This window comes from Anarhichas minor, unplaced genomic scaffold, assembly GCF_050575085.1.
Source record: "Anarhichas minor isolate MPS153535 unplaced genomic scaffold, ASM5057508v1 ptg000011l, whole genome shotgun sequence".
NCBI lineage: Eukaryota > Metazoa > Chordata > Actinopteri > Perciformes > Anarhichadidae > Anarhichas > Anarhichas minor.
The window spans coordinates 10,562,974-10,588,804 of record NW_027466457.1 but is presented as its reverse complement, the minus strand read 5'-3'; the positions used below and the strand labels follow the sequence as shown (position 1 = coordinate 10,588,804).

Below are 25,831 nucleotides of genomic sequence, written 5' to 3'. Positions count from 1 at the left end.
TGCGGGAGCCTTGCCACTAAAGGAGGCAAAGGTCTTCTTGTTTTGCCTCGAGTCTAGTAGCTCACTCGCAAATGAAGGTTCTTTTTTTAAGAGAGGTCACCGTAGGCCTGTGATTTCCATTTTATAATTGAATTTCAGTATACAGTTTCAGCAAAGTGCTCATTTGTAGAGGTTTGTGTGGTGAGTTTGGCAGCATGCTGCTACTGTAGGAAGTTCAGATTGATGGGATTTCTGCTGACTCATTTCTACAGCGATACTTAACATAAGTAAACAGCGCCATAATTGAATGATGTAGAATAAATACCAGGATGGAAAGCTAGACTGTAGGACCACATTTCCATGGCATCTTAGGTTACTCTGAGTCTTCCTAAGTTATATGTACCAAATGTTAGATCCAAAGTCAGGACATGATCTTACATGCTTCCAGGGTTTTGTCTTTCGGTGACGGGCTGCTCGGCTCTCCTGTCCCCAGAGTGCTGGAAGCTATCACTCTGAACTCATATTCTATCCAGGGGAACAAATCCACCACTGTGGCCATCTCTGTATTCCCCTCTACATCTGCGGGAGCTGGAGCGAAAAACACAGATTTCATTTTACAAAGCCAAAAGTTCAGGGTTATACAGCGCTGTAGTGTAGGTTGTGCTTTCCCTCTATTTAACAAAAATATCTTTAAAACAATAATGAAGTTCCATTTTCAGAATACATTCCTATATTTCAAATCCTCGATGCATGACAAAATTCTATTTTAGCCATCTTTAAGAGGCATTAACCACTATGTAGGCCTACAATATTACTGTGGCATGACCCAAATTATTATAACACTGGAGCCAGCTCAGCATTAAGCTAGCAGTGTTTATTTGACCAACTAGTGTGCTGAAGTTCTCACATGTAGTGGCATTCTTCCAGACATCCTTTGAGAAGGAGTCCCTGTACTGGATGGTATATTTGGAGATGGGGTTGTGGTTGTCTGCTCCACGGCTCCACTGCAACGTTACACTCTTGTCAGTTTTGTTCACCACTCGCACCCCACCTGGAGCACCGGGGGGACCTGGGGTAAAGACGAGAATAGGAGACAAGTTAAAAGTGTTGTTCGATGGATGATGAATACAAGTGGGGCTGCACAGTAGTGTTGAGAACAGTGACACTGTCCCCTCGGCCTTCTCAAGTTAAAATCCCCGCAAGTAGCCACTTTGACTTGTCCCTCAAATTGTGGACAGACAGAAAGTGTGTGTAGCGTTTCTGAGGAAATTCTTAGCAAAAGTCATGAGCCGCGAAACAACGTAATACTTCAACACCAATCTCCTCCGTCTGATGCGTATGAAACACAGCACATCAAAGCTCTTACATTTTCTCTTTTTAGTCTCTTCTTTAAAAGACGCCAGCAAAGACAGATGTGGATTACAGCATTAGAAGCCATTAACATACATGAACTAAGGCTGGAGCAAAAGCTCCTGAATCCAGTGTTTCTCTTGGTCCTCCTGCTCCCCTCGATTCTTCCTCTGGAACATAAAAATGGCCTAATTGAAAACCCAGACTGTGTTAAAGTTAGCCTCCCAACCCACAGCCTCAGAAATCAGCCAGGATTTACTTTTTCCAAGTCATGAATATGAGCCGAGACAAGTGAGGCGATTAGACATAGCTGGACAGCCCCCTAAGCTTCCCCTCTCCTCTACAAGTCAGGAGAGAAAGTAAAGTAGTGAAAATATTTAGGCTTTGTACAATTCAGTGTCAGGGATGAAATATTGTACAGATTTCCCGTGTCTGTACTACACTGTGTCATATGGATGCTGGGCACAATGTGTTTAAACTGATTAGCTTCACCGCTTTAAACTAACTGACATCCTTCACTGCCAAGAACCAAATTTAATACAGCTTCCGAATAGTTTTCCCAATTCACAGACAATTACATAAACACAGCCACATTTCAACGCTGTTCCAGGCAAGCCTGGATTACATTACGCTACAATAACACACACGCCCGTCATATGAAAACAGCTCTTCTCCCTATATCTCAAATCCCCACTAATAACAAGCTACAGGTGCAGAGCTGTGTTTTTAGCTCGGACGATCTCCCGAAGCAGAGCTGCTTCCTCGTCTGCCGTGATAAATGGCCGTCTTTCATCTCTACCTCGCTGCAACCCGGACTGCTGGCATTTGGCACTCCATTAGGAGCGGCCCAGGGCCTGTGCTTTGGTTCCACTCTGGGAAACGTTACAGTCAGCCGCTGTGCTTTCACCTGGCCATCTGTCAGCACCTGCTCAGAAAGCAGCAGCGGTGGCAGCACACCCAGCGCACAACAGGGATCACTGGCAACCAGATCACTGCTAGAGCTCTTGGGTTCCTATCTGAAGAGACCCTTTGTCCGCCAACACTGGGCCCTGTTTCAAGAGCCGAGGGCAGGCTGTAAGGCAAGCTCCCACTCATCGGGAAGTGAGGGCTGAAAACAAGCTGATGAATCATCCAGGAGGTGAATTACAGTAAGTGACAGACGGCACACTGCGGAAGAGCGGCGGTGTTCATTTTGTGCGTGTTGATATCTGTATGTGGCTGGAAGAACAAGTGCTGAAATCAGCAGCTCTCCGTATCAAAATATTGTGGTGAAAGATAGAAATCTATGATGTCCTACACACTTTAGTCATCAAATACTTATTACATGACATTACACAACGAACAACCACAAACATACTCGTTGCTGTGCTGTCAACAGCTCTCAGGCTACCCTATAAAAAGTGCTACTTTATTCAGTTCTAATGAAGACAAGTGGAGGCTGACACTCTATTCAAAACACTTCATAATGACACAGAAGCATTGCTTGCCCCATTCAGTTAAACTAAATCTTTCAACTGTTTCTAATTAATCAACCACAGCAACAGCTTATCAAATTAACTACATTTATATACTTTGCCTGCATGGCTGGACACAGAGAGGTTTTTTTGATAAATCGCGCTCTCTCTTTTGCTGTCCTTTGCCCCGGAGTCTCGGGGTCGACAGATCGTCTACGGTCCGGTTACTCTGGAAAGACTCATTTCTCTTGAAACCCACGTTGGATACAGTACTTGTGTTATCTCCCTCCGTCTCTTCTCTCTCTTTTGTTACACGTAGGGTTTGACAACAAGGAGTTGGGGAAAAATTTGAATGAGTAGTTTAGAAATATGTGTCTGAGGAACTGTGAAATTCTTTTGTCTTGTGTTCAGTTTAATAAGCTCGATGGAACTAATGCCCCTGAAAACTTAGCTTTAAATCTTAAGTATTTCTCTACAACATTAAATATTCACAACTGTCAACCATTAAGTTTAAAAAAAACCTCTTAATACTTATTATTTTAAGCAGTTTAACACCAACAACTGCTTCATCAGGACCGTGTGGGCGTAGCTCAATCAGATTTGAACGACAGTACCCAAACAAACCACAGTGAAGAAGAGCACAAACAAAACACAAAATACAGAAATCTGTCATGTAAAATAACTAAAACTGTCAGACATTTGACAGAGAATAGTGTGTTCATGTTGGATGTCTTAAGAGCCTTCGAGACATTTTTTATACATGACTGCATGTGTGATTGTGCCGCTCATGACTCACCCCTGACGACCAGGTGGGCAGAGGCGGTGACATTGTCGATGGGGGTCTGTGCAGTGCAGGTGTAGCGTCCAGCATGCTTCAGCTGGAGGTTCTTAATCAGTAGCTCGCCGTTTGAGCTTCCATTCTGCAATAAACAACACAGAAAGACTGAGTTATCCAACTTGAACGTGAACTGGACGTAGGCTTCAGCTCAAGGGCGTCACCTCTGCTCCTATGAAGAAATCTCAACCTCCACACAGTGTTTGCACTCTAAAAAAAGCCATGACTGCATAGAACTCGCAGATTGAGACTCAAACTTGCTTTGCTAATACCACACAAACAGTATTAAGTAGAACTGGACCACATTTTTTACGAGGGGAAAATCCTCCTTGTGTACAAAAATGTGGTATCATCAATCACAATCATAACAGTGTTTGCCTAGTGGGCAGAGGGGCAAATCAGAAATGCTAACCGCTAAGTGATGGTTAGAGCTGCACGAAGAGAGAGAGTAGGCCATGTCAACAATAATGGATATTAGCGGAAATTGCAATTAAATTGATATACAATGCACTATTCCTCTCAGGGAGGAATGTGAAATGGCTTTTAGAGTCCTATTTATTTAAAGCAGGCTGTACTTTTCCATTTCAGGTATTCCAATAAAACTACTACAGACATCAACCCGACCTGAAATATGATTTGACTGGATGAACTCCAGACTAGAGCAGAGATTTGCGAGAGGGGGCAAAGTTAGGGCTATCAAGCTAAACTTTGATTATTCATGTTTCATTTCCCTTTAAAATACTTCATGAACCAACATGTTGTCTCACCGGGGTGCGTTCATAATGGAGACTGTCCTTGTGTGGGTCAATGACCCGGCCATCCACGGACCAGATGAAGGTGATGTCCAGGGAGGGGTCATGTGACGCGGCGCACTGCATCCTGGTGTTCTCACCCACTTTAACGTCAGCATTGGACGGTGCCAAGGTGATCTTTGTGGAGTCTGGGGAGAAACACGGGAGGACGAGGGAATCAGTGACGATGAGAAAGAGATCAGTCCAGCCGCTGAAACGTCATTTAGGTTATTACAAATGTGATGATATGGATGAAAATAACAGATAAATGACTTGAATGAAAAAGGGGATCTTGAGCAGTCACATGGTGGACAGCTCAATGGTGAAGTATATGGTGTTAACATGAAATAGCTAGAATTCTTCAATGTGCACAAATGTCCAGAAGAGGGCAGAAAAGAGCTTTACATCCAGAACCACATGAGAGCAACGGTAACAAACAGTTTGACAGCTGAGATTGCATGTTTAAAGAAAAGAAAATCACAAGAAAAAAAACTCATATCAATGTTATTATTCGCTATTCAATCAAACTATCTCAACGGGTTCACAACTCAAGTCCTCTCCTCATTCCTCATTGAACAGTGTGTCTCATCACATCGGATCTAAAGCAATCCCGTCTCGCCTTCTGTCCTTGGAGGATGACTGAATATCCGCCAGTAGCCCGCATACTGTCACTCTGCTCAGAGGGATAATAATTCAACAGCAGAAATTTGGAGGTCGGGACTTTAGTAGTGGGACTGAGAGTGACGGAAATGATTGGCAGCGAAGGCTGACATCGGTCAAAGCAACACAAGCTGTCCTGGATTACAAAAAAAGAGGTATGAAGAGAGTTATCAATTAAGCATTGTTCATTAGCTAGAACTTGCCTGTAACCACCAGAGAGCCCGTACTGTTAGCCTTGCCCCGGTCGTTCTCGGCGAAGCAGGTGTACCGGCCTTCATCTGCTCGCGTCAAGTTGAGGATCTCCAGGCTCCCATCCTCCCAGATGAACGACCTAAAGAGAAACCGGAATTAATTTCTTCCACACTGACAAGAAAGAGCTATGCGATATGAAATATTCAGCGCGATATGAAGGTCAAAAGTCTGGCGTATGTTATTCCATAGATATGTGGATAATGATAAATGATGAAAGTACTCTGAATCTTCGCCGGCTCCCTAATGGGATATATGTTTTTACAAGAAAGACAAGTACGTCGACTTGAATTGCGCTAAAACCAAGGGGGCAATGTTTGATTCATTTTCATCAGCATATTTCGTATTCATGCATGACAAATAGCATCGTGCCAGATGCCCGTCACTACTCCACACCACGACAGCCGCCATAGAGATTGTTATGAAGCATATGCTGCATAGTAATTTGGCCACTGCTCCTCCTCTATGCGAGTCACCACTGTGGTGCATGGGGGTGTGTAGGTTGGGGTTGGGTGGCTTAGAGCTCTTAGATTAGGCTTGTTTTGTCAGTGAGGAGGACATGACAGGGGTTTACACATGCAGTCTGTCCACGTTGATGAGCTTGAGAATGAGTTTAATGTCAACTACTGACAGACAGCAGAGCAGTGCACAGCAACCACTGACAAACAACAACACTAAAGATTTTCTGGCGCAAAGTAAATTTAAGAGCTCTAGAGCTTATTTAGATCCCAAAAAACACTAAACTGTATGTGTCAAGCCCCTCTAGGGAGACATCACATTCTCAGTTGCTCGTCCTGGTGTTAACCCAAATGTGTCTCCCAGCCAGAGAAAGGTGGATGAATATTTGCATTAAAAACTACAGTAGAAAGGAAAATTCATGATAAACCAGCCTCTCTAAATGAATATATATCCATACAACATTTACAGATCAGAAGACAAAAAGGAAGTGTGCCATCTTGTTAGGAGACTGCTCACCTGGTGGAGTTGTGGAGCAGCTCGGTGTCTTTGCTCCAGGAGAAGGTGGGCTTTGGAGCCGCTTTGGGTCGACATTCGATCACCACCCGGCCGTTTTTAGCTGCCAGGACTCTCTTCACAGGGTTGTGTTCAAACGTGGGAGCACAGGCTGAGGAGGGACAGTTTGGATTATTCATCACACACATAGCAGAATATGCATTGACTGTAGAAATGCATGGTCCATTTTACATTAATAAAAATGTGTAGTGTGCTGATCTACTATGGTACTTTGGATGACCAAAGTACATTTTTAGACAACATTCTCAAGCTATGTTTTATTCCGCTGTGAAATAGTTGTTTTTCTGTATAAAATCTGACGTTGCGCTCCATAAATCCTAATGAGCTCCAATTAGCCAGCTTGAAACTTGACCTTTAAATCTCTAATGTGACTGCAGCCAAAGTGTGACTCACCGTACACACGCAGTTCAGCATCGGCATATATGACTCCGTGGTGATTCTCTGCAATGCACTGGTACATTCCTGAATCATCAAACGTCAAGCTGCTGAACCTCATCTCTTTCCTGTAAGACTGTGGAAAATAACAGTGTGAAATTAAAATATCATCGCATCTACATTTAACCACATTCATACAGTTTCAATTATATTAGTAAGCAAATGATTGAAACCATTGTTGACATCCACAGAGGTACAGAAGACAATTAGTTTATTTGACTGGGAGAGGATTTCATTAATACATAATGATTTATCTAGCCGCATATATCAAACAACCTCCCCCACTCGGCTGCCTCTAATTGTTACTCTCTTGGGTATTTAGGCCTGATGACAGGTGTTTCTATGGAGGGTTACACAACCCATGCTGGCACACACTCAATACCAACAGGTACTTCCTCCTGACATGATGTGTACCCACAGTGCCAGCTTCCTGTCACTGCTGTGCTACTGTAACAACCCTGGGATGCACACGGTGCACCTCACAGTGATGCTAAGAGGGGCTCTGCTAATATTACAGCTAGAGCTAAATTAAGGTTCATGAGACAAGACGTATATTATTAGTTTCAATTTTACCGGTTGTCCGTTTTTCAGCCAGCGGATGCGTGGCTCAGGTTTGCCGCTGGCTATGCAGGACATAGTGTAATCCCTGCCGAGGTCCTTCTCTGTGCTGCTGATGTGCTCCACCCACTCAGGAAAAGCTGCAAATGAGCAAAATCAGAGTTACAGTGTAAATCTAATCTAAGCAAACTAAAAAAGCTGCTGAATAATATGTGATATGATACTTGAGGCATAACAGTAGGTGTTAGATCTAAAGAAAGAAAAACCTGAGAAATGATACGAGGCATTGGAAAGAACTAAGGGCTGGTAAATTTACCCCACGCAGCAGTGTCCAGAAGATAACAAATACTGATAAAGAATAAGCCTTACATATGATGAACGAGTGTATTCCCTGTTATACACTTTAGAAGAAGAAGGCTGATATGAAACACTTCTTACCTTCTACAGACACACGAGCAGCGTGGTAGTCATTCCCTTTAAAGTTCATCACCTCGCACTGATAGATGCCCGCATCTTCAAACTGCACATTGTACAGGTGCAGATGAGCCCCCGCCATCCGCACCTCGTGATTGGGTGGAAGCTGTCCGTCTAACTTCTTCCAGCGGATCTCGGGGACAGGACTGGGAAGGGCAGAGAGAGAGAGAGAGAGAGAGAAAAAAAATACACAAGGCAGGCGATCAGGCTTCAACTTGTAATGCATCGCTGCACTCAAGTCCTCATCTTTCTGAAACATGCTTTATGAATGATTTAGCTCAGTCAATCTAAGGCAATCTAAGCTACAGTAAACAACATTTTACTGGGCATTAAGGGTGAACCACTGAGAGATTGATACATCATCCCTATATTTAACATTGTTGTTTTTGATAATCAATATATATGTATTGATATGCTGCATCATTTCAACTAACTTATTTAATGCCACAATAATAACGAAGAGAAACCTTTCCTCATTTCATTACTGAGCGAGCATAAAAAACTGTATCTATATTCATTTAAATTCTCCTTTGAGATCCATTTCACAACACTTGGAACTTAGAAGATAAGACTCACTGGCTGATACCAGATTTTCATGAAATCTTTCAGTGCAAACGCTGCACATGTCAAACCCGATTTCTCACACTTACTTCCCCAGAGCGAAGCATTCCAACGTGATATTCTGCCCCACCAGAGCAGTGGTATCTGGGAACTTGACTTTGAGGTCAGCAGGGTATTTCCTGGTGAGACCTAAAAGGAATAAGAAGAAGCCAGAATCATGACTCTGGAGATAAAAACATTTCTAGATGCTAAGCATGAAACAAATAGAGGTCCCAAATGATTTTGTGATGATTTTAACCGTTGCTTGATTCAAGGTTTTGCTTAAAAGCCTCTTCTTTCATTATTTCAGTGGGTCAAATGAAACAAAAGATACTTCTTTGTAAATATTCTTTACTCAGATGTCCCACTGAAGCACACACACAAAAAGCATTACATAACAAGGCTTTTTAGGTTAGCAACACAATGGCTGTTTCTACAGTATTTGGGTTATGACGTTTACATGGAACATGAGAGACCAGTTTATTTGCCTCCCTGTATTCCTGTTCTTTTACAGGAAGTTGTAGCGGCTCATTTCAACTGGGGTTTGTCTCTTGCAGCATAAGTCAGAGGAGTTTGTAATTTTAGAAGGAAACCCGTAAACCCGTAAGCGGGATTGTCAGGATCAAGATTTTGTGTGTGGATCTAGCTGTGCCTCTGATTTCTCAACACCTCAGCCTGTCTGTCACAGATTTACCTCAGCAGGTGGGAATGAAGACACAGTGAAGCTAATATACAGTACCAGAGCACTTACTGGTCTGATGGTTTGAATTTTTGTCGTCATATTATCACTTTTATTTCTAGATCATCCTTTTTTGTATTAAGAACAAACTACTAACATAACTACATTTAATGAAACACATGCCCACACTGCACAGACTGATTGGATCCTCGGATAAGGTGTTAACATGCTGAAGTATCCAGGTTTCAATCAGGGTACTTCAGGTAGCATCCAGGTAGGTAAGGGCTTATCCTGCTTTCTGGAACCAGATTATGGTGTTTACATGCTGCATACATGGACAAGGTAGGAGCATATTTAGATGGTTGAGAATGTTTGGTGCATCTGGAGTTGATTTTTTTTCTCTTAACAGAAAATGAATATAAAGCATAAGAGCAATGTCAGAGAATGTTGCTGCATGAGGCCCTTCGTGTCCTCTCTACACATATGCAAGGCATTTTAAAAAAGCCCTGACAAAATGCAAAGGTATGTTGTCCCTCCAAAACACAAACTAGTTAGAGTTAAAAACAGGACACAACATACCCAGCAGGCATCTCATAATAATGCACATATGCATGAGAGAGCCCAAACAACTGGCCGGCTCCGCTCTGATCCTGACCTCTTTGGTGGGACAAAACATTTTATTCTGTGTTAGGTAATGATAGTACTTTTCAAAACACACCTGCCACAGGTGAAGCAGGCTACAAGTTACATGATCATGAAAGTCTAAATCAAACTGATGGATTCTGGGAAGGCCACCTAGGAAAATGCTGAAATTGTCATCTAGCTTTGTGTTTGAACCTTTTACATACACACAGAGCATTAATAACTACTCCTGTGTACGCTAGTTTGCGGTCTCCATCTACGGTGCTGTTCATGTTCCAGTTCATTTAAAATTCTTGTCTAAAATGCTGGCTCTGTCTGAGAGCAAGTTTGTGCGTGTCAGTTTACCTCTGAGTTAGTTTGTTCCTATAAATCTAATTTAAAGAGTCAACAGCAGTGGCATGACCTTATCACATTTAAAACAAGCACTGTTGTGATGAAACACGGTGCTTCAGCAGGGACGCCAGAGAAAAAAAAAAAATCAATGTGCTACTTTGCTGCAGCCAGGCAGTCACTTCCTATCTTCGAGCTTTTTTTTGAAACTCGTCTTTACACTCACACCTCATTTGGCTGGTAGAAGAGCACAGTCTGGATGCTATTTCTTTATCGAACACTTCTTAAACACGTCTGGCTATTATAGAGACACACACATTCAATCTCTCTGTTGTAATGCAAGATTGTATTCAGCTTAAGTGCATTTTATACATCAAAAAACATATGTACTGTATTGCATACTGAAGTGAGTGGCATTGCATGTAATTAGTGTAAAATACTGTGATCAATCTGGTACAGGACAATTAAACCAACCCAGATTTAGACTTTTATGTCTTTTTTTTTTAAGATCACTGGCTGTAAAACTGAAGAAACCAGGAATCGCAAACAGCTTCAAGGTAATCATAATTTAAAGAAAGGTCAGAAATAAGCAACTGGAACGAAAATGGGAAGCAGAAAGTGAGGTACTAACGTTCAGCCAGAGGTACGAGGGGGATGTAGTTGGAGAAAACGCTCTTGGAAATGGATGTGCTGGACGCAATGCAGGAGTAGTTGCCGCTGTCGGAGGAGTCCACCGTGGAGATATAGAGGTTACCCGTTATCTGGGAGACAAAATGCCTTTTGTCCAGTGGGATGAAGATGGGGAATTCATTGAGGATCCATCGGAATGACAGCTCATCTGCACAGATAGAGAAACGACAAAACGGCACCCGTCAATCAAGGCCCTGGACACACAGCCAAAGCTTTGGAAAGAAGAGGGGGGGATTGGATGTGGAACTGGCTCACTTTGAATAATGTGAAAACACGCAAATAAAAATAGAACAATTCTTTGGTGCTGAGGGGGATTTATTATTCAAGCATCTATTGACCTTTCAGATGAAATCTTATAATTCCTTTAGCTGAGAGGCATAATAGAGGAATACTGTGAGCACATTGGCTTTTTGAGGTAATTCTGATGCTGCGGAGAGAGAGTTAACAATGCTTTCAGACTGCTGTGTTTGACAGATTTGCATAAGCATGAATATGGAAAATATGTGTACAGCTTTTTGGGTTGATGGCTATGTATAAATTAACGCCAATGCTACTAAAACGCTTTATATAATGAGGCCACATGCAGACAAGCAGAAGGAGGGAAAATAAACAACAACCCTTGTAATGACATTTTAGCTTGAACTAGATATGAGACTGATGAAAACATGTTGAATTCTTTCCATTTTACTTCCACAAGGGAGTAGAACTGAAACCAGCAAGGGGATGACTGCAAACTGAGAAGGAAAAAAAAGCTTAAAACTCATATTAAGACAGTGACAAAGTCAGTGATGTCGTTATTTTTATACCTTAGAGGACATTAAGAAGGGCGATTCAATCCCAAGCCAACAGTGGACAAAATATATACTTTGGTTCATTTCATATAATCGGTTCATCAGTGTCATGAAATCCCCCATGTGCATTAAAAAAAAGCTCACAGTAATGTCTAATGACACTCACACTTTCATTTAAATATATAGGAAATGTGCACTCTTCAGTCCCCCTGACTTGCATGGCTATGGACAACAGCAGCAAGCAGTAAACCCACTCAATCAAGCACAGAACATGACACACAGAGAGGACCAGAACTCACAACAGGGAACAGTGCAAACTACTGTGCCAACGTCCGTCCACCCACTTCAATCAATCAGATGCTACCGGCTACGTGACGATGGAGGTTACACACGGACCTGTAGGAACACTTCAGCTGAAGCACACTCAGCTGTCACATGCTGTACCTGGATAATGTGGCGGGGGAGCGCAGAGCAGCACTGCCCCCTGTCCCTCTTTGACGTACACCGACTCCCTCTCCTCCGACGAGAAAAGGTCGAGGTCTGAGAGAGGCAGAGGCAAGAATCAATTGTAAGAGAGTTTCTGATTCAAGAGCTACTCAGAATCTGCTGCCATACATTCACATTTCAGCATCTCTTGTAGCTAATTTATACAAAAACCAACACTAAAGGCTGCATAAAGTTCAACGACTGATTTTGAATTGAGCTGTAGTATACACACAAAAAAAGTACATTAGTCATGCTGGCATCATAAAGTTAGACCATTCAATAATTGCACTTTCCACACCACTTATGATTTGTTGCCCTTGCAATTTCAGTACGCTCAATATGCATGACAGTACAGCTCCAGGGCAGTTCTCTCTTAGGTCTGTATGGTACTGTACTGTACATCATCGCAGCCCAAACGGGATTCACATCTGGGTTACTTACATCCGAACTGGACTGAGGCCTCTCGGCTGACGACTGTGCCGTAGATGTTGGTAGCCAAACAGAGGTACTGTCCTACATGCTGGGTTTTATTGGGGTTGCTAATGACCAAGTTGCCTCCAACTAAACTGTAGTGGTTGCCTTGTGTATTCAAGTCAATTTCTATGTTTTCCAGCTTCCACCTGCAAGAAAAACAAATTGGGGTCAATAGAGTAGTGCATTGTGAAAGCAGTGAGCTGTAAAGTATGATATGGGAGTATATAACTACATTTGGCCCCTCAAAGCAGGTCAAAAGCTGAACAGAGTCTGCATTACAGTTGCTCTTTCTTGCAATCGACGTCTGCACATACTGTAAGAATTAACCAGGCTGTTCTATATCAATGACAAATTGCATGTTTTGAAAGGCATAACAGACTGTACTGTAGATGAACCCTCTTAAACACTTTATACCAGCTGTGGTCAAAGCTAATTCCTTCCCCCTCTGACATCTAATTCTGGGCTCTCTGACAGTGAAACCAATTTGGAGGATGCCAAGCAACATGATTTACATACATTTACATCTAAATTGAAATGGATCATGCGAAGCGCTTTAAATTTAGAGTTGCAAAATGAGGTTGCGACACGGTGGCAGTGCTGTTAGTGCAGCTGCTGCAGCAACAACATCCTATTTGTTATTCATTTTTTTCTGGCGTGTCATATTTTGGCATTCAAACAACAACAATCTAAGTTGTGCCGGTTGTTGAACAACAACACAATAATTTGGGGAAAATGTATCACACAATCATGGCCTGCCGGATGGTCACACACACACACATAATTAACCTTTGAGGTGCATCGTGGGTTAGGATCAACATCTGTGTGACCTTGCCATTTACAGGCAGATCCTAAAACAGTCAGAATTCAGCCTGAGAGATGACAAGCGATGGGAGGCACACGGGATGCGCACAGCGGGTAGTAATGAGACCGGGTTTAGAGGGAACATATGTTACTTGTATGTGGCAGGTGGATTGGCCCGGGCCCGGCAGCTCATGGTGATTTTTGCCTCGGGCGACTCCTCGGGGTAGATGGTATCCACCGGCTGCTCCTCAAACACTGGCCCGTAACCTGTGGCTTCTTCTGCCGACAACAAACAAACGACACAGGGTTAAATAACAAGCTGGGTCAGACCTACAAACAGGAAACATCGAGGTGTTAGAGCTCAGCGTCTGTCTGGCACTTCTGGGGCAGCTCCATCAAAAACGAGACAGCAGGGTTCAGATGTAAGACACACAAAAAAAAAAAACATATTGACTAGACTGTGAGATCGGCCCTGTAAGATATTTCAGTCTGGTTTGTGTTTTTTTCCACACTCTTTTGCTCAGCAGCGAGTTTCAGGGAAATCTTGGTTGGAGCTGAAACTAATCTTATCCTTGATTTCTCTCAAACTGCCTCTTTAAATGATGCAGAGTAATAAGCCCCTGCTTCATCCCAAATCACAACATCACACTAATTTTGACAGAGCTGTGCTCACTCGGGTGCCAGACCACAGCGAAACATTAATCTGTTGCCAGTGCATATGATATTGTTGCACGCTAATACAAATCCTGGAACTGGAAATGCTATCTTGACTTAGCATAATCCAAAACCCTTTCATACCGCATGTGTCATCCTCAGTGCCGCTGTGAAGCGGTTGCACAGGCAAATCCAGGGAGAAGAAGCTCCTTGATGAAAATGCCTTTTACACCACCAACACACACGTACAATTAGCCCCAATTACTCATTAGAACAGACAGACATCACGGGCAGAGGCATGAATAACTCATAAACACAATGCCAGGCTATGAATAAGCAATGAGGCGAAATGTTCCCAAACGCTGATTATTCTCTCAGATCAAGAGTGTATGTAGGTGACTGCAGGAATACAAATGCGCGGCGCGTGTGAATGTGTGCACGCACACGTGTGTTATTCCCCCAGCGCCTCCGAGTTCTAAGAGAGCACAGCTGACACCTCAATGGGGAGAAGCTCGCCCTTTCAGACGGTGATATCCTGCTTCCATTCGATCCCTCTCACCAGCCCTGCATTGGCGCTTTAGGATTCATTACCTCTGAAAATGTCATATTGACTGGCGGCGAGCATCCTTTAGAAACCTGAACAAAAGAGCGTTTTAACTATTTACTCCCACAAAAAACGGGATGTGTTTGTGCAAAAATAACGAGGAAATAAAGCAATAGTCATATACATTCCAGCAGTCAAACGTGTGTGAGTGCTTGACATTGAGGTACAGTAATCTCCGATACTATGTAGTTAAACATCAGTGAACCAGATGAATATGTATCTGCTGTAGGGGAGCAAAAGGAATTAAAAATCTTATAATCCTAACCAGTATGAAGACCGGCTTGTAACCAGGACGGCCAACCAGGAGGCAGCAATTAAGATGTTAGGAGACAGGATCCCCTCCCACTCACACACTCCAGCAGCCGTTGGTGTGTGAACGCTTGACATTGATGCTAATCCCAAGGACTCTGAGTTATTGCTGGCTGAGAGAGAATCAAACATACTCTTAATGGGGCATTCTGGGGCTGATGGAAGGCAAATTAAGTTGGAAAATATGTTCTGGAAACAAGAGAGAAAGAAGAAAAGAGTGACGACGAACTGAAAGAAAGAGGGATGAGTAGAGTAAAGGGAATGTACTACAGTAGTGACCCTATTCTACCGTTGCACTCAGATTGCTCTGCTAAATGCTTTGCATGTAAATATGAAATATAAATGTGGGATGGGGTGGAGGATGGGAGCCACAAAGGCTCTGCAGGCAGTGCTGAACTAGCAGTTGGAGTGAAAATGGGAGAGATGAGCACTGGTGCCGCTCCTATCCTTTCCCTGCAATGTGGGTTGTGACAGATGGTGAAGGGGAGTGTTGAAGCAGACCACATAAGGCCCACTGCCTGGAGACACACACACAGGCCTCTTACATTCTTTCTGCCTCGCTTTACCTTCTCCGTCTATCTGTCTGTAACTCTCTCTGGCTTTGCTGTGTCCTCGCTCCATCTCTCTAACCTATATCCTACTGTCACGCTCTGCTCCTCTTTCTTTACCTTTCTTGGACTTCCTTCTACATCTACTTCCATTCTGAAGGTCTCTCAACTTTCTAGTTAGCCATGGTAGCTACATGGCTCCAGGGAGCGCAACGTCAGTCGCAAGACTGAAATATTCAAACAGTTATTGGACGGGTCGCCAGGAAATTCTACATAGACATTCATGGTCCACTATAGAATGGATCCTACGGACTTGACTGGTGATCCTAGAGTCTGGTGCCATCGTGATGTTGCCGTTTTTGTTTTTGAGTGAAAAGCCTCAACTCACTGGATAGCTTTTTATCAATATGTGGTACAGATAGTCACGATGCTCAAAGAATAAACCCTAATGACCGTTGAATGGATTGTCACAATAATCAGTAGAGACATCCATGTCCCCCTCAGGATGAACTGTTTTAACATGGGTGAATATTCCAACTAGCAGCATCATAAGGTCACATTTTTATTTTGACCAACCCTGGTTTATGGAAAAACTCAAACCTAAAACCTCAACCCTACTTTACGTTTAGAGCTAATTAGAAGATGATAGCATGCTAACATAAAAAAGAAAGATGGTGAAATTGTCAACATTATATACCTGCTAAAATCCAGCATTGCCATTTTGAGCTCAAAGCACCACTGTGCAGCCACAGAGAGCCCCAAAGTATGTAAACTCTGAGTCTTGTTTTTCTCAAATCATCGCTCTTTCTCTCAAACCCTCTCACCTTGAGTTGACTAGTGTATTCTCTCAAAAGCTGTTTCCAGCCTCATCCTCAACATGCCTGATATGTTTTGTCCAAAACACAGAGAATCTCTTTCCAGCTCTCCGAAGCTACATCGCTATATTTTAATCTCTCTGTTTCTCAGGTTCTCGTTTTCTCTGCATAAAACATTTGTTTGTTTTTCTTTTAAAAATGACTTGACTGTGGATTCCCTGAGTTGCCCGGTTAAACAAGCAAGTAATTGTTTACGCACACACACACACAATCAAAGACAGAACAAACTCTCAGGGAAGACCACATCTGTACAAAAAGGGGAAGACAGATACACACACTACTCGGAGACGGTGTCTCCAGGGCTTACTGTAAGTGATCTTCCTCTGGACAGATTTCATTATAAAACACAGACTCCTATTCAACTGAAGAGCAAGTAAGTTTAGACTCTCATTTGAATTTGAGGTACCGAAAAGGCTGTTATTTTAGGAGCCTGCTATCCGTTTCTAATGAGACATCAATTATTCATTGAGGTTTCAGGTATAATTTGATGTGCATGACAAAGACTTGTCGACTTGAAACGGTATAAGACACAAGAACATAAAACAACAGCAATCATCTGTCCTCTTTGTTAAATTATTTTCTTGTTTAATGTCTTCTGTCAAAATTTCCAGCTGTTTCAAGGGGTTGTACTTCCCATTTAGCAAAATAAATGTTTTTGTTTCACATTTAAATCGTCACATAATTAATCAAAACCCCAGAGGAACTCAATCCTCTAATGAATTTAACTTTACTCACAGCTGTGTGTTTCGGCTACATCTGCTGCACGGTTTGTTTGCATGGCCTAGAGTGTCCAAGTGGGACAGATAACACATTGTTTCCTGGAGGCACCAAACGCACAGTGTAGCACTAATTATCCACAAGCCCTTGAGCCACATAATGAGGCACAGTGGCCAACAAAATTGTCCCTTGGGTAGAAATCTACTCTTTAAATTTCCTATGTTGAATGAATCATTTTTCTGTTTCACTGCCAGCAAAACTATTTTGCAGAGGTGTCAGACATGAGAGTGTCAGTGCCCGTCAGCGTGGTGCCAGCTGTGCAATCACAAGTGCAGTCAAAACTAATTATTCTCTGAAAGAGAGCAGAGGTATTCAAACAGGACATGTGAGAGGGTGAACTTGAATCCAGATGTTTTACAAGCCATAACACATTAATCTTAAACAGAGTCTGCTATAATAAATCGATGACAAGGTTTTAAAGAATCTATCACCAAGCGTTATTAAAATAACTTCATCCACTCCTCAGCTGTTCAGCATATTTATTCACTTATACTTTCTACAGAGCTGCAGCTCACGGTGTAGGGCTGTCTCAACCTGAGTTTCTCTACAGAGAATCTCACAAAAGCACCACTTTAAAACTTGTGTTTACCGGAGATGTGCTCTTAAATCTTCACATTTCAAAATCTGCAACCAGCCCTTTGCTAAAAAATAACTAAAAATGGTTATTCTACAATGAGAAAATCATTGCAAATTACTTTTTGCTGATAGACTGATGGTTGCACCTATCATTTCACGGAGCTATTGGAGACTTTAAATAAACTGCAGGGCAGGCACAAAGCTCAACGAGGTAATGCCAACCAATTTAGATGGAAGTGGTGTAGTCTTCCACATGAAAACTGACTATATGGCTGGATAGCTGAGAAGTGATTCAAGAAGTCTCTGTTGTTGTAGTTCAAACTATTTAATGCGGTGAAAACTACAAACTTTTTACAGCCATCTCTCAAGTCTGCAGGGGGTGATGGTCGCTCTAACAGCAGAATAATCCGCATTAACATTGCTGCGGACTGAATGATAAGCAGTTCACTTGCAAGAACAAAAAAGGGATTCTTCATCTTCTCCCAGCTGGAGGGCCACCTACGCAATGATCTGACCTTGGAGGAGAGTGGGATCGACTGCCTCCTCCTATGGCTACGCTTTCATCTGTGTCCAAGTTTGACAAAGCTTTCAACATTTTAAAGCCTAAGCAGCATTTCTCACATTTATTAGTGCCGAGTGAAAAAAATTGTGGTCTAGTCGTGCATTGGACTGATGTGTGTCGCATCAAAAGCGTTCAGCAGAGTGCTAGCTGCTTCATGCTGCGTTATTTCTGGAGATAATGTCAACATGTCCAGGAGGTGACACTCCATACAGGCACACAGACTGTAAAGGTTATATACGGTCGATGCTTCGTAGAGCAGAACAGCGAGTGAATGGATAGGGGGGGAAAAAGAAATGCCACCAAAAAAATGATTAGTCTCCTTACTGAATCCCTCAACATTTCAACCTGCATGCAGCATCCCAACGTGTTCCCAAGCAACGAATCAGCAAGCCTTCCTTTTTTCCAATTTACCCCTCGCTGGCAGTCTGCCTCCACTTTCTTCTTCTCCCAGAGAGAAACAAACATGGAAGAGATTTAATGCAGAGACTGAAGTGAACACTGACAGTACAGTAAACGACAAGCTGCTCTATATTGTAGAAACCCTCAATTTATATCTATCGATAGAGACCTACAGTATTTTTGGACATGGAGAGAGAGAGTGCTACAGCTTTCTGTTGGATGTTTGAAAATCACACTTGCGCTTGGATTCCCTTTGCCAACATTTTGGGAAATGCATGTATTCACTCTCTTGCAGGGTGTTCGATGAAAAGATTGATGCAGACTATTTATGGACTATTTCTTGGCTGGGCAGTGACTTCCTGGAGTTTCTGCTGGTTGCCTGGAAACCTCTCAGCGAATGTGCCCCACCAAGAAATAGTCTGGCACATATCCCACTGTAAAACCTCACAACGATGGATGGGTTGAATAAAAAAATGGATAAACAATCTTAAAAATAACAGTAAAAATACAATGAAATATATGCATACACACAGATTTCACACTGCCATCCATCATACCAATATCATACCAGTAATCGTCACCGATATAACACCCCCACACCCCCCTTACACAATGAGGCATGGCAGCTCTAATACAGTCTCTAATTCTAATGATCCTAGATTCATTTGCGCAGAACAGTCTCATGTCTCGGACTTTAACCATCTCCATTAGGATTGATGTGCATCTGCAAGTAGGAGAATCCCAGAAATAGCTACAGCTGAAAGAAACATGACCTCCAGATAGATTTTCATTAGTCCTGTGCTATTGTGGACCATGACAAAGGGTCTGTCACTGCCCGTCCCTTAATGCATCCAGACAGGCAGATATGATTGCAGTTTTACCACCTCAGGGGCTGCAGTGGGCAGAAGACGGGTAGAGCTGCAACCGAAAGCCTGTTTGGATCTGACATACTTCTTTTCTTCGGCTTTCATTGTATTTCAGTAAATGAGTAAAACAACAGTACAAAAGCTGAATGCCGTGTTTGACGTACTATCTCTCTTATGTTTCACGAAACGGCATTGTTGATTTTTTGAGCGAGTATTCAGAGGGTTGTATTTCACATGAAAAGACATGCCGTGTGGTTTGGCTTTCTACTAGATTTACACAGAACATTGTGCAAAACGAAAGCAGCCCCTTTTCTGGACGTGAGGAGTTTTTGTGTTTTTGTGAAAATCGTCCATGAAAAAGAAACACCGAAGATAACGGTCAGTGCTGAGAGTTTTCTTTACTAAGAATAAAATTGAATTCAAAACTTCATACCAGCAAACGCTCTTGTGCAAGAGTTGTTTTGACAGTGTAATGCAAAAAGCTATCACCAGTCACAGGCCTTTCTCAGCTCTAACAGATCTTGTGGTGCACCCTAAACTATGAATGATTTGTTGCTATAGATATACAATTGAATTGAATCAGAGCCTCTTTAAAACTCCAACACCACAGCCTCACCAACCTACCAGTAAACAGGTGCAGCGTGTACGTCTCCCTTGATCTTGAAACCTTGTCACCAATCATAAAACTTTGGACACATAAGTACTTTTTTTTTTTAAGTGCACGAATTTAGTGTGAAAACTTGCAGTAGCATTTTCATTAGACTCACTCACATCAAAGACAGTGAGTGGCGGAGTTTCTTGGCTAGACTGATGGTGCTGGCAAGCTCGCTGTACAAACATTCAGCAGAGAGAAATGTCTTCTAAATGTGTGTGTGTGTGTGTGTGTGTGTGTGTGTAAATAGAAGCATCTATTTTCATCATTATTAAGAACTCCATAGTAACCATTATTGTTTGGTATCATAATCAGCCTTACCTCCATAGAAGCCGGGGACCTCCTCATGCATTGATGCATCTGCAAGAGTTAACAAAGCAAATCATGTCAACATATTGAACTATGATGCTTTAAATACATCACTGCTGATATCCACATTTGAATCAGAGTTTCTTTAGAGAGGTGCAGGTCACAGAATTCCTTTTTGCTGCTGAGAATGTGACGAGTAGCTGGAGACCCTGCTTTGCAGTGAAACACTGCCTCAGGCTGAGGGCTATCTCCACTATCCATCCTCTACATCCTGCTCTTCACAATAAAATAGAAAACTCAAGACTTTTGCATTTACAGAAGGGAAAAAACATTTTACCAACCTGATGATTAAACAATCATTCTGGTGCATCTTTACACTGCGTGCTGTAGTGTAAGCTTTGCTATGGGCCAGCTGATCCACAGAGAATACACACTCCCATTCTATACTTTGGTTGTAGGGTATGTGTGTGCTTGACGTTTGTTCTGCTGTCAGAGCATTAATGTCATATTAATCATCAAACTTTATTCTTGTTGGGGCTAAACAAAAGTGTCAAGCCAATGTTCCAGGATTACCACCAGAGTCTGTATGTTGGCTGCTGTCTGTTTAGATGGAGCAGCCATACAGTGAACTCTATATACTGAGTGTATGTGTGCCGTGCAACCATGAATGTGGTGTTTTTGAGCGTTTTTTCCGCCCATTTCTTTTTCTGTAGATGAGTGTCAGCGCATTTTCAACAGGATATTCTAAGCTTTAGCTGCACCGCTGCCAAAACCTTTGGCGAACTCAGCTACAATTGCCTCACCAAGTAGGAAGAAAAGAGACAGATACATCTCCCCAAAGTCTGTTTGAGTAAGATGTGGAGGGAAACCGGGAGTATTCCCATTCCCAGCTCCCCCCTCATGTGAAATCAAATCTGAAACGAGTGAAACAGCCCAAGGCACGGGAACACAGAGGTGGTTGTATTATTTTAGACAGGTCATTTTCAGGCTTGCTGTTTTCTGACCACTTTGCTTTGTTTCCAACACAGCTGACTGCACAGCAGCATCACGAAAATAAATGAAAACCTGCAAACTCCAGGCCCTTCAAGTCACACGACTGTCCAGCCTGGCCTATCAGTATCAGTATCAGTATACGTAAGCTGTAGCTTCTTCTACAATATGAGCTTTTTTTGTTAAGTTAGCCTTAGCCTGTGTATCATATCTTAAGTATAGATCTGATTTATTGAGTTAGTTTAACACTTGACATTAACACGCATCTTTACTGTAGTCAATGAAATCGGATTTCTATTTCCTCCCCTGTTATCACCTTCAGCATCGTTATGTTAGTAGCTTGTTAAAACCTTTTCTCTTTTGTGCCCCGTTCATCCTGCGCTTCTATCAGCTACCTGCCACCGGTGTCATTTTCATGCTTTGTAGCTGGAGCCACAAATCCAAATTTACGTATGATATGAGTATATCAGACACATTGTATTGACAGTTTGTAAATTTCCGAGTGCGTCTCACCAACATGGTTTAAAAAGAACATTCTCTGAGAGCACACTGCGATTACTGTTGAACTAATTAAAACATTTAATGTATCACTGAAGCCAAGTAATTCCTTTTTTGTGATTTACAAGGTTTTATTTCAACTGTAACTCTGAGCTGGGAAACTGAATGACTCATGGGGTCATTCAATAATTCAATAGCTATATAAAGTAACATGATTTTGACATTAAAAGGGCTGATGGTAAGGTATGAGTTTTAGAGACGTGTTGCTTTCATCTAACAGCAGTGATACTCTGTATCTCAAAATACACATTCTGCCAATAAATGGAGCGCTTCCCTTTCATCTGAATGTGCTACTGACCTGCAGGGGAGAGAGAAAGGGCCAGGAGATGGAGGAGCAGGGTGAGGCGCAGCATGATGTTGAAGTCAGGACCACCAGGTGGGGTTACAGCTAGCAGCTCAGCTGATGGAACATTAGCAGGACTGCCTGGTTTTCCTAGGAGACAAAAGAAAATAGAAAGACAGAAATCGTCAAAACATAGAAAACGTCAGTGACGAATGGCTGGAGTGGCTTCTGTTTCAGCTTCTGTATGTGTGTGTAGTGCTGCAACTATTACTTTCATAAGTGATTAATCGGTAAATGAATTTAGTAATAAACTGATACATTTTCTATTGTCTATAAAATGTCCCAAAAAAGTTTGAAAGTTCACAGAGCTCAGGGTAACGTCTTCAATGCCTTAATCTATTGATCTATTATCAGAAATGCTGCTAATTAATGTCCGTTTTTCTGAAAATGTATCAGAACGTCAGCAGCCAATCCCTGCCTTCACGTGGCTCAAAGGCCAACAGTGTCGCAGCATCTTTACCGTGTCTCTGCTTCCTGTCAGCCCTCAAGGCACATGCTCCGTGATAGGTTGACGCCTGATGATTGACATTTCGACCGTTGCCAAAAAAAACAACAACTGAGCACTGGTTTAGCTGAGCAGGCACCTCGCTGCTTACTCACTGCCCCCAAGATGATAACACCACACAAGAACCACCAGGGTAGCACCAGCTCTCAGCCTCACGCCCAATAACACAATATGAAGAGCAACAGCTGTCTGACTCAGGGGCGCCGACAGAGACGGGAGGAAGAATTATAATCTCTACATGATGGGTGAGGAAATTTGATTTGAAATGAACGGATTGCATCTGTAAAATTAATATTCTAAATCAGTTTTATGTGTTTATAATGATCTGTTTTTATTAAACATAGCACAACCCCCCCCCCCCCCCCCCCCCTTCACCATAACAGAGGCTAAGATGCTCACACTGAAGATATAGCTGTTGAATAAAAACATAAGCTTGCAGTAAATATGAGTGAACACGATGTGGACCAAGGACTTTAAATTTAAAATGTTTAATTCGTAGCATCATTATCAAATCTTTTGACATTTTAAGAGCCGACAGGGAAACAATGAAGAAAGAAAAATCTCATTTGCGCCATCATTTTTTTTGTCAGTGTCAATCAGTCCTGCTTTAAACGTCTCTTTTATTGCTTGGCAACCTGCACTGTCAAAACTCACAACACCGAATCTAACACCCTCATCTATTCATGTACTGGCCTTACAGTTCTGAGCATCAGTTCAATATTTGTCCGTTCATTCCCAGGTCGTGCTGGACTGGTGTGTGTTGATGAGAGTGTAATTGAACATTGAGGCAGACACTATTGATTCTTTGTGCACAGCCTGAGGTGTCAGCTGGCGGAGACTCAGAGGTGTGACAGCAGGATTGAGATCTCAGCGCTCACCAGACAAACGGAGTCTTATTACAGAAAATTGATTAAGATAGAAGAGAGTTGGTGTAATATTCCGGTTTTGCACGACACAAACATAACTGCACTGTAACGGCTAAACATCCCAACGCATACACACCGAAGCGGACGCAAAAAATGAATCGAGACAAATGGGCAGAGGCGCTGTACAACTACACCACATGCACGATAAGTTGGACACAATGTCCGAGCTGTACAGCTGCAGGAAAGCAACACAGAGGGGAATTCATCTTCACGCCGGCCTGTATCCTAGCAACGCTTTTCAAAAGGAGCAGTTTAGTGTGCTGCGGGGGGGGGCCTTTTGTGACCGGCAATGAAACTATGCAAACACACGTTTTAATCTGGAACAACACTGCTGTTGTGGAACAAAGACCTATATGGTTCTCCGCTCAGCTGTTACAGACATTCATCTCTTAAACTCACACAAAGAAGAAAAAATAAGTTAATTAAAACTCACTCCCGTACTCCACCGCTATATTGATACTGAAAGCATGATGTCTGTAACTCATAAAACATAAATGATCTTAATAGATGCACTTAGGCGATTAGGGGAGACGACAAGGAGCCTCATTATAGCGCCACAGTACATAGTGAAAGAACCAAGCCCGTCCATCCCATTAAGAACTGCCACTGAATTGATATACTGTAAAAAAAAAAAAAAAACATCAGGCGGTACCACTTAGAAAGGCAGCATGCTCTTATAATCAGTATTAACGGGGCCTCGTACCTCGCCTTCCCTACCTTAGCAGCCTGAATGCACATGATGAGAGCGCTCCAGTCATCACAGTAAATCACAAGGCCTCGACGTGACAGCGCTCAAACAAGGCCATTTCTTCTCCCCCATAAATCACACCCTGAACGTTGCCAGAGCTATTACTGCTTGTGGTTTGATTTTGGTGTTTTTTCTTGTAACGCTTCCCCCACCCCCCCCCCCCCCCCATTTCCCAGCTTGCTGAATTTCAATCTCTTTCCCTCTCCTTATACTCCCCTTAGAATTCTCAGCCTCATTGCCCTGAAATCAGAAATCATATTTCACTGAGTAGAGGCTGCTGGGGGCAGATTCTCACTGCTGCACTCCAATGGCCAATCCTGTCATTTATGCTTTTATCTTGACCCCATAGTCCCCTAAGGGCACCGTAGGATAAGTGAAACCCCTCCCTTTTTCTCCGCTCGGTTCGATGTGTGCTGCATAATCAAGTGGGTAACTTTATGAACATGTCTTCCTCTATCAGCTTTTGGCAGATCCAGTGATGTGGGGGAGGAGAGGAGGAAAGGATAGGCTGGGGGAGAGAATGAGGGAGAGGTCAGAGTGCTAGACTTCAAAAACAAGACGTTGCTCCAACGACCCCACCCCCTTACCACCACCACCACCACCGTCATTCCTTACAAACACAAACACAATCATCATCACCATCAGTCATTAACCACAGATTTGCAGTAATCCTGCAAAGGGGAAGCCAAGATGGGGTTAACGCTGGATTGGTCTTAATCAGTTGGAGATGAGAAGATGAGCGCTGCTGAAGACACAGCGTCAACTACTGAGGCATCCAAGGCTTGTCTGAATTCCACAAGGATGCAAACATCTTTAGCAGCCAAGGCACAAAGAGCCACTTTGCTGCTCTTCTGTTTTATATCATTGTAAACGATTTCTCCACGATTTCAAGACATTTTATCGATTAAACAGGAAAATAATTCAATAATGTGTTTCTTCTTTTGAGAGTTGGAGTTCGCAGTGGGACTGGGAAATATTGTATTGTTTATCATTTACTTTCCATTGTTATTCAATCAAGTCAATTTGTCAATTTGTGGTTATGTTCTATGCAATATGAATTGCAGTGTTTCCCACATAATTAGAACCTATTAGTTGTCGTAGCTCGGGGATTTGGTGGCATCTAGTGGTGTGGTTGCCAATTGCAACCAACTGAATACCCCTCTGCTCACTTCTCCCTTTACAAGAATGTGGTGACGTGAGCCATCGAGTGCAAAACCGTAGTCAAGTAATACATCCCCGAAGGCTATACACTCGCCTTTAGAGTTTTCTGCTTTGCTAATACCTGGTCCAGACGGTCTTTGCACCTCCTTAATAAGATGT

At 42.6% G+C, this 25,831-nt stretch overlaps 1 protein-coding gene across 2 annotated transcripts in view; it reads right to left on the bottom strand.

Moving 5' to 3' along the window:
* LOC142947660 (contactin-1a-like) overlaps positions 1–25,831 on the bottom strand; it is a 60,052-nt gene that overhangs the window by 6,202 nt on the left and 28,019 nt on the right. The window contains exons 3-18 of one of the 2 annotated variants that reach the window (XM_076089400.1): positions 22,288–22,422; positions 20,454–20,492; positions 13,463–13,589; positions 12,477–12,655; positions 11,994–12,089; positions 10,700–10,906; positions 8,468–8,567; positions 7,782–7,963; positions 7,359–7,483; positions 6,744–6,861; positions 6,294–6,441; positions 5,273–5,400; positions 4,386–4,558; positions 3,580–3,703; positions 887–1,048; positions 418–567 (exon numbers count right to left, since the gene is read on the bottom strand). In XM_076089400.1, coding sequence (XP_075945515.1) covers positions 418–567; positions 887–1,048; positions 3,580–3,703; positions 4,386–4,558; positions 5,273–5,400; positions 6,294–6,441; positions 6,744–6,861; positions 7,359–7,483; positions 7,782–7,963; positions 8,468–8,567; positions 10,700–10,906; positions 11,994–12,089; positions 12,477–12,655; positions 13,463–13,589; positions 20,454–20,492; positions 22,288–22,342 — 2,113 coding nt within the window. In that variant the 5' untranslated portion in view covers positions 22,343–22,422. The remainder of the gene's footprint in view (positions 1–417; positions 568–886; positions 1,049–3,579; positions 3,704–4,385; positions 4,559–5,272; positions 5,401–6,293; positions 6,442–6,743; positions 6,862–7,358; positions 7,484–7,781; positions 7,964–8,467; positions 8,568–10,699; positions 10,907–11,993; positions 12,090–12,476; positions 12,656–13,462; positions 13,590–20,453; positions 20,493–22,287; positions 22,423–25,831) is intronic. The other variant, XM_076089401.1, reaches the window with a different exon arrangement.